This window comes from Montipora foliosa, chromosome 9 (genome assembly GCF_036669935.1).
Source record: "Montipora foliosa isolate CH-2021 chromosome 9, ASM3666993v2, whole genome shotgun sequence".
Classification (NCBI taxonomy): Eukaryota; Metazoa; Cnidaria; class Anthozoa; order Scleractinia; family Acroporidae; genus Montipora; species Montipora foliosa.
The window spans coordinates 1,513,111-1,522,677 of record NC_090877.1 but is presented as its reverse complement, the minus strand read 5'-3'; the positions used below and the strand labels follow the sequence as shown (position 1 = coordinate 1,522,677).

The following is a 9,567-nucleotide window of genomic DNA, read 5'->3' as shown; positions in this document are numbered from 1 at the left end:
CTGTCACTGGTTAGTAAACAACTATCATCAAAGCATGACAGGAATAATAAATTCCAATCGATAATCTTTTCAAAGACCAAATACAAATGCAAGGAAAGCGGCAGAAGAGGGGACTTTATATTTGAGATTCCTGCTGTAGCGTCCGTGGATGCATATCCATGTGAGCGTTTATTTATGCCGCACTGGATTTACCTTTTCGCCCGCTATGTATTAGGTCAAACTCTGTCATCAAAAGTTAGTTCTGACCATTTCTGGAACAATTTACACAAGCTATTAATAAAGGACATTAATAATAACTAAGCAATTGGATTCGACTCGGGGTAAGATTAATCCATCTATTTTATAACGACATTCGTTTACTTGATTGTTTGTTTGTTATTTATTTGTTTGAGCAGGTTGAAGTTTTAGCAGCTATTCCGCTGATGTGGACCTTCTATACCCACACACCCAAACACTCACAAAGGACAGCCACAACACCGGGAGCTCCATCCCCTACTGTCCTCGAATAGTGTGGGTTCTTTAATGCCTCATAGGGAACTTGCATGTATGAACAAGGAACATCTCGGTGAGACCGGGCCTACGGTTTAAAAATTGCAAACGCAGCACTTTCTCCTTAATTATTTTACGATCCTGAGTTTTGATGTTGCCAGGGCTCGAACCCGCGACCTCCCGCATGGCAGCACGATGCTCAACCAACCAATGACGGTTGCCCAAAGTTGGCAACCTTTTGAACTGAAAATTGGAAATTTAAACTTTAACACGATAAGAGATCAAGGCAATATATATACACTGTATGCCCAAAAAGGTTTTTTGCATTCAATACCGATGTCATCCAGTCACGATGAAGTGATAATAGTTAAAATAAAATATTCTCAAAGAACTGAAATGTTAATGGTAGCTAATTGCATACCTGCACACAGTTATACAGAAGTCAGGAGGGCCTGGGTTGGTCTTTTTGAAGTTAACTCCAGGCTGGTAAACATCAAAAGCCACTAGAAAGGACTGCTGACCAGATCTGAGAGTCCACAAGAAGTGTGTCAAGGCTAAATCAAATTTACCAATGCACTAACTTGATGTACAATAATGATGTAGGGCATTATTTCATACATATACATAGCAATATGTTTAAATTCAGGTATGTTTATTGTATTTTGTGATATTTTACAAAAATACTACACTTTTTTAACTTGCATAATGCAGTTAAATGCAATTTGAGGGAGTTAGAAAATGTGGAGCAGTTGTTTTGGTCAGCGGTGGCATTATGTAACATGTGCCCGGATCCCGTTGTGTCTTTTTGGGGTTCATGATGTCGCACCCTACCCTACCCTTTTTCACTGATTCTATCAGTGTTATGGGTGCCTGCTTCTCTCGCCTCCCACGTGGGGACTCATGGCTGGCTTGCCAGGATTTGCCAGTCATGGGAGCAGTCTCCATCTCCAGAGGAGCTGGCTACAAATAGTGGACCTCTACTTTGCAACTCAGTTGTTAAACGATAAAAATGAACAAAGTTTAGATTCCACTTGCAGTTGGATGGACGATGAGACTGGTTTGATGCTATCATGATTTGAATATTTTATTCAACTTGCATAGTCAGAATTTGTGACCCACCGTCTTCACACTCCTGCAAGTGTTTGTATGTGGGTCCTGTTGCTCAAGCATGATTAATTAATGAGGGACAATCATTGGTTAAATCTCTAGGTTGTCATCACATTCAAAGCTGGTTAGCACTATTTAAGCTTCAAGCAGTGTGGGTGTTCACACTACCTCCTGTACAAAAGAGCCCTTGTTTATACAAATTTTTCTTTTTTCTTTTACTTTTTTAACTTTAGTTTTAAACAATACTACCAATACAAACAATACTAAGATTACTTACAAACAGTTCAACTTACATTAATACCATAATCTCGCTTATGATGCCAATTCCTACTTAAATTACAATTACGTTAGACCTACATTGGCACATTGAAAATAGAAACATTATAACTAAGACAAAATTTTGAAAACACTTTTTTGAAACTGCGATTTCTTTGAATATTTGTAATTTGTCTTGCACTTACACAAGAAAGCTTTGAAAGCATAGTTTATTATGGTGACCATTTGTGCAGTGGATGTGGTATTTTTCCAATAAATTATAATTGAGTAGTTCAGAGCCTGCCAATGTGATGTATTATCAAAGAAGTCGTATAGTATTTTACTTTGATTAATTTTAAGGATAGCGTTTCGTTAGTGTTCTTGTTGTTACAACTTAAGGTAACCCCTAATAAAGACACTTGACAGGACTGTTGAAATATTGGGTCACGAATTATAACTTTGTAAGTTGCAATCATTCAATCTACAGTAGTATCAACCATTTCTGATTTTCATTTGACTTAACGTCACACACAGGAGTACAAAAGGACAAATCATTACGAACTTTTCCAGCAACTCTTAGCATTCATTGCAAGTAAGTTTAAGGCAAGAAAACGTTTGTGAGGAAGCATTTTGTAGACATGGGACCAAGATATTTTTGCTCACCTCTCAACAACATTAGCTGTAGCCAATCTTTGATTCTTGATTACTTGTAGCTTTGATAAGACGGCAGCTAAGACCAGAAAATAATATGTACATGTAATGAACCCATGTAGCAGCTCTCGTAACGTATAATGTGATTGGGTGACGATACCCTAACCCAAAAGCAAAAGACTAAACTTTTGAAACAATGACTTAGACTTAAACGATAGAAGCTGTTTACAATGCCAAACAATAGCAGGTTACGAGAGCTGCTAATTAATGCTTTGTTTTAAGTTTGGGTATCGAGCCAATCCCATTATTCGTTACGAGAGCTGCTACACTATTAAATGAACCAAGATTATTGGTTTATGTGATTTAGTTTGTGGATTGAAGCCTAAAATTGTGACATAATAATTTACATTGTATTTGTCCCAATTTACAGCATCCTCAGGTCTTAAAAGTGGTGCATCACCATCTTCAGTTGCCCATAAATGAGACACAGGGGATGATATCGCTGCCTTATCTTTAACAACATGATCACCATTGTCGTCGGCAAGCTCCTCACTCTTCTCTGCTGAACTATCTGTTTTTCTGCTGACCGCGCTCTCAGTTCTTAACAAAACTGAAAAAAATACAGCGGTATAAAATGAAATAATTCATTGGATGGGTCGGTGCAAGAATATTCATATTTGACAACTCTCTCAGGTACCTTGGTGAATGCTGCAAGACAGTGAAACCTAAATACAGAAAGTATGCATATACCTGTATGCAAAAAAAATATTATTATAATGCAACGTAACATTACTCATCAGGATGAACAAGGGAAAAGCGGGCTAAAATTGGTAATTAATGGTATTATGGACCTTAATTCATGTTAGAATAGAAAAAGACAATATTTTGAAAAGCATAAATTTAGGAAACAAAGATTAGAGTCAGAGGACAACATTTCGATGTCATCTTGACCCCATTTTCAAGTCATTCAAAATTAATAACAATTATTTGACAATACGTAAGACATAAAACATTTAACACTTTACACCATGTACACTGATTCATCGGCTGAAAAACAACACAAACACTTATTATTTCAATTTCAAACGTTCATTTGTTGAATGACTTGAAAATGAAGTCAGGATGACTTTCAATCGTCATCTTCTATTGCTAATCCAAGTTAGAATCAGCTGTTTTTTCAATTTTGGTAGTCAACAAATCTCTGCAAACTGAACCATCCGAACAAAGACTTGAAGCAAATAAGTGGAAGTACAAGGGTTGCTAATTATGTCACATAAAAAATAGTAACGTAAAGCGTCCATATTTAATGTACATCGCTCCTAACCCTAATTTAACTGCATGACAAACCTGAGGTTGACGGTGCACTCATTTTACTCCCCCATCTCAATCAATGCTCGTTTTAAGGGTTAAAGCTATTTAATTTAGCTACACAGAAAGAAAAGAAGTCGAAACAAGGATGTGAGATCCAGGGATCAAACTCGGGATCTCTTGCATCATGGCCGCGCACTAACCGCCGGACTGTGCCATCCTTGCTGCCAACAATATACAATAATGACTTTCCTTTCGATTTTACTCTCGTAAACGTAGACTGCGAGCAGTAGCAGGCTGCTAGAAACACAGGGGCAATTGTAAAGATATTTTTCCTAAATTTTATACTATTTTTCCTCTCCCCAGACTTTTCATGCACTTACTGCCAGAGGTCCAGTGTAGATATGGATGAATATCTGTAGATTTTTGATAAACATCAGTGTAAACGTGTGGCAAAAAATCAACAATGATCCTGTCTGCTTTGGAGCTCGAGATGATACATACGGTGCACATGTTTGGATTTTTACTAAAACAACGGCATATTCTCTATAAATCCTATTATTAGAAACAAGGAGTAATCCTTAATTGTGAAGTGCGCTCGTGAGGACGGAATATGGGTTCCAGAATACTTGATAAATGCTACGAAACATTGCCGCAGCAAAGGAAAATAATATTAAAAAATTTCCTCTCAGATATCCGTTTTTCGTTTCTGTCTTCGTGTCACAGACTTTCTCAGACTCACAGACAGCAATCCAGTTCTCAGACTACAATGAAAACCTTCGTTGAGTTAGTCTTAAGGCATTCGCTTTACAGTCTACGATCCTCATACTATGACAGATAATTAGCGTCTTTACGACAGAGAAAGAAAGAAAAATACGTTTTGTCAGCCAATAAAATAAAAACTTAGCCACATTACACAAGTCATTTATGTAAAGAAGAAAGAGCGGCCTTGGGATCGAATCTTGGGGCACTCCACACGGTATCTCTCGAGACGATGACCATTGACCGTTAAATTCAACAAACTGTTGCTTATTAATCAGATCACTTTTAAACCAACTCGGTGCAGTGCCTGGAAAACTCTAATGGTGTAGTTTTTTTAAGAGGAATGTTGTTGTCTTGGGTGTCAAAGTTCCTGGACAATTCAATAAAAACCACAACATTTAACTCATTATTATGATAGAAGAGGAAATGTTGTTATACAAAATTAATATGAATGCGTATCCGGTGTAATTATTATTCCAAAAACCATACTGACTTGGAAATAATATTCCATTTGTTAAGAAAACCAAGTAAAGGATTGAATAGTACTTTTTCTAAGACTTTGGAAAAGTCTTTTAACACTGAAACTGGTCTGTAGTTTAAAGAAACGTTACCCTCGCCTGATTTGTACAACCGTATGACTCGCACAATTTTAAGTTTATCTGAAACTACGACTCATTTTATTGATAAATTGATTACTTTTGTCAGGGGAATACTGATTTGACCAATAGTTGTTTTACTGTTGTCATTGAAACATCATCATAACCTGCTACTGCCCTAGAACGACTGATCCTACATATGACTCCTTGCCCATTAACTTCCTCTAAAAATATGGTATTCAACATGCTCTCCGGTAGAAACGGTTTTAAGGATTTTTCCAAATATGAATTTTCTTAGCTAAATTGGGGCCAATATTTGTAAAATAATTACAAAATAAGGCAGCTGGCTGATTTACATCAGAAACTTCCGCTTGAAAAGGGGAGAGTAAGTGGGGACTGCATTTTTTGCAATTTGAATTCTTGCTTAACAAGGACCACGTACCTTTGACATTTGATTTCAGCTGTTCTACTCTTTTTTCATAGTACAATCGTTTAGCAGTTCCCACTGAGTGATTTCATTTATTTTTGTATTGCTTGTAAGTGCCTTCGTTCTCAGGATTAGGGTTGCTCAGAAAACAATTATATAATGAATATTTTTTTTTTACGCATTGATATGGATAAAATTCTGGATTTTTACTTCTTAACTTGTTTTTAAAAACATTTATTACAGATTGATTGTAGAAATCCGAGGGACATGCAAATCCAAAACTTGTTCAGACACAAGCAATAGAGGGCGCTCATAACTCTGGCGTGTCGGTAAGTGCACTTTCACGAGTTATTCAAGTGTATGTAAGCTTTCGGTTGTAGGGGCTAAGAGGCTCTTGCAGCATATCATCCACGTGGGATAAAACCGCCATGCCGGAGATTAAAGGACGCACTGGGACTAAACAAACAAAGAGGTCACTTATTGTACCTAGTAGACCGATTTTACTAATGACCTTGAAATGAAAAGGCGCGACCAAAACAGATAGAACAAACGAACGGAAACAGAGCGATTTGATTGGTTTATCGAACGGATACAAACGCATGCGGCTCGGAAGAAAAAACTTAATGTCCGAGAACTTTCCAGAAATCAACCGATGGTTCACTTTGTCGTCATACTGCAACACGATTGACCAATCGGACAATGCCTTCTGCATATTAGGGTTTTCTTGGCGGGAAACCCAAGAGGCCATGTTTTGATCTTTTCATCCATTGGCTGATAAAACAAATAACCAAAACTTACCGAAACCATTTTTCAAAGTCATACGAAAATCGTTCTAATTTCTTTTGTTTGTCTTCTCCTAGTGCGTCATTTTCTCTTCACCATGGCGGTTTTGTTTTGTACCGTTTTGAGTGACTAACTGCAAAATGCCCAGTATTGGATAGAAGCTTAAAGCGAGATATCAGGGTTTCATAACTGGTATCGGTAAAGGAATTGTGGGAACATTTGCTAAACCAACCGCGGAAGTCCTGGACTTTGCGTCGGGTGCAGCAGCCGCTGTCCGGGGTAAAGCGACACGTAGCTCCAGAAATTTCATGCCGAAATCTTCGCGCTTGCGCAGAAACTGCTTTGGACCAAGTGGTGCTATCCCAAGATTCGCGGTGACTCATGCGGAAGGTCAAGAGATCATGCTGAAGCTTAATGAAGGCAATTTTAATGAAAAGTAAGACTTCATTTTTCTTTGTTATTGTAAAAGGTGATGTTTTCAATATTTTGTGTTATTTATGTAGGGTGAAATGAAACTATGTTGATGTCTTACCATGCAGGTTCGTTCTGTCGGAGACTGTTCGGCGTGACAGGGATGACCGGCTAAAGGCTATCGTTACTACAGAGGGTGTGTACTTTGTCCGAGCACGTGGGACCCCCTCCCCGGAGTCAATTGTTCTGCTTGTTGCGTTTTTCAGACCTCTACGTTTTTCTTCCTTTCTTCTTTGGTTTTACTTTGCGAAAGCATATTTACCTGACAATTACTACCATGTATCCGAATTATCTGGAAATAAATGCATTGTTATTATTGGGCTTTGAAATTATCCAAAAATGTCTAATCTTATAATTCTACTTTGGTCTTTGTATTTTAACTTGTCCATGTCAAAAGTTGAAATTACCTTGGAAGGGTCATGGGTAAACGCTTAACTCGAATCAAGCAGTTAACTTAAAAAATGCATCGCCTTTTCATAGCCTTAAAATTTAGTTCTAGTCCGATAATCTTGTGGCTTTTTCTTGTAAATCGACTTTTGGGAAAAAAGTGTCAAGTACTTGGACAAATTTTGTATTAAAAAAAAAGATCTGGAAGTCCGGGGTTCAAGCCTCGCCCGTCGCGTTGTTTCCTAAGACAGGGAACTTTACTCCACTTTCTCTCTCTTTACCCAGGTGTGTATAGACGGGTACCGGCGACATACTTCTGGGAAGTAACCCTGCGATGGACTATTGTAGCTTACTTTCCAGTGGGAGCAATACTCTTAGGCATGTTTCATGTTAAGGAAACCGGGATAAGCTCCGGTCGTTTGGACCTTTGGCTAGTGTGCGCTTTGACCTTTAACCTTACCTATACATCGTTTAATAACAAAAGCCTAATTAATTACGCGCTATGCTCGTTCCACCATTTTACTTTATGGTATTAGTAAGTAGCAATGAAAGAATGCAAAGGTCCTATTGAATTTCATACTTTTTTATTTGCTGAGTGTTTAGCTTTTGAAAAACACAATATTCTAATGCATAATATTCTATTACATACTGAGTACAATTTTTCTTATTCCAGAACGATCCTAGCTTACAGTTCATCTACTCTTTAAACTGGTACTTGTACTAGTAACCATGGCAACCACTTTGACAGCTCCAATCTTTTTATCCAAAGTCAGGGAAGCGGGAAGGACCTCTTGGACCGCCGTTGAGAATACATGTCTTTATGATCTCTTCAATGAAGCCGCTGCAACCTCTCTTTCTGTTTCCCCAATGGCCTTGGAACCCCAGGAACGTAAACTCGCCCCTGTATCGGCCATTAGGATCGTACCGAACGGGCTTCAATTTATTCCACGTGTGCCAACTTGTACCACTGCTGCATTCATCCCGCAGCCACTGCCCAGTAACTGGAATTTTCTGGTACTTGTGTTCTCCAGTATTCGGCCAAATTCCATGTGAACCCTCGGCGCTGTAGACTATTGCATGGGTACCGCCATACATAACCAGTGTTCTACTCCCCTTCTTGAACTTACCACCTTGCCAGAGGAACTCACCAACATGCTTATTAGTTATTTCTTGGTTGTGGGTCGCCAGATAGATGGAGTAGATCTGGTAGTCGGTGTTGACTTTTCGAAAACGAACTATCACTTTCTCCCAATCTCCAACATGGTGTCCAAATGTTGAATACCCTCCAACGCAACGACCCCACACAAAGCGCCCAATGCAGACCCGCTTCCCGCGATTGTACGGAAAGAACAACCAGTACGCGATATCCAAGAAATTGTTTTGCTCTCGATAGATGACGTACACTGGCACGTCACTCGGATCTTGACCACGAAACACAGTTGGGTCAGTGCAGGAAGGGCAGCCAACATTCTGTTTGGTGATGAGGTAACTGTTTCTATTACATCTCTGGAGGTTGTAGGCTGTTAAGGCCGTGGGGTTTGGTTGGCTACTGCACCCTTCCATCTTAGTTTGTCTCAAGAAGTAGTCAACACTTGATGGTTTCCAACGTTCATTCTTGGCAAGCTTTACCAACGGAGCCCATTTGTCAATCAGGTCACCTATCTTGCTCGGTACGCCTGGGTAGGCACAGACGGCTGTAGCCAGTGCAAGGAAAAGAGCAGCAACATTCATGACTATCATCGTACCTGGAGAGATAGTCTAAAGCAAACAACTTAAACGTCAGTGATTATAGACTCATTACAATGAATCATAGAAACGTTTCTTATCCTCGGGCATAGAATTCAGAGAACTGAATGCACCCAGTAAGGTTTTTTTCTAGGGTTGCTTCAAAACAATTTTGAGCAAAAGCCGCTTTTTTAGTAGTTACTGTGTCGGAGGTGCGTCTCAGGTCGGCTTTTATCGTCAACACCCATGATGCAAAAGCACTTGAGTTAAGAATGCAAAAATGATCATGGAGTTTTCATCAGCTAGATTTGCAAACGCGCCACAGCGACTGAGCCTTTCAAAAGTGTGATGCAAAAGCACGAGTTGATCATGAGGATACAAAAATCATTGGACAATTTTCATCATGCAGCTTAGATTTGCATCAGGCCAAAGCGCCTGAACCTTCCATTTTTCGTCATTTGAATCATTAATGAGTCTACCCTATTTAATAAAAGCGATGAAAGACTCTCAGAACTTGTTTAAGACATTTGTAAAACTTTACAAAAATCCTTCTGTAAGTAACACGTTAGTTGCAACTAACTCAGTCAGACTCAGTCGATCAGGCTC

The 9,567-nt window shown here is 38.9% G+C and overlaps 2 protein-coding genes across 2 annotated transcripts in view; both read right to left on the bottom strand.

Moving 5' to 3' along the window:
- Positions 1–873: 873 nt before the first annotated feature.
- LOC137969705 (tRNA-splicing endonuclease subunit Sen54-like) overlaps positions 874–9,567 on the bottom strand; it is a 49,741-nt gene continuing 41,047 nt past the window's right edge. The window contains exons 9-10 of the mRNA XM_068816044.1: positions 2,515–2,581; positions 874–1,015 (exon numbers count right to left, since the gene is read on the bottom strand). Of these exons, the coding sequence (XP_068672145.1) occupies positions 889–1,015; positions 2,515–2,581 (194 nt within the window). The 3' untranslated portion in view covers positions 874–888. The remainder of the gene's footprint in view (positions 1,016–2,514; positions 2,582–9,567) is intronic.
- Positions 7,786–9,567, bottom strand: part of LOC137970123 (uncharacterized) — an 11,725-nt gene continuing 9,943 nt past the window's right edge. The window contains exon 2 of the mRNA XM_068816601.1: positions 7,786–8,994. Coding sequence (XP_068672702.1) covers positions 7,996–8,976 — 981 coding nt within the window. The 5' untranslated portion in view covers positions 8,977–8,994 and the 3' untranslated portion in view covers positions 7,786–7,995. The remainder of the gene's footprint in view (positions 8,995–9,567) is intronic.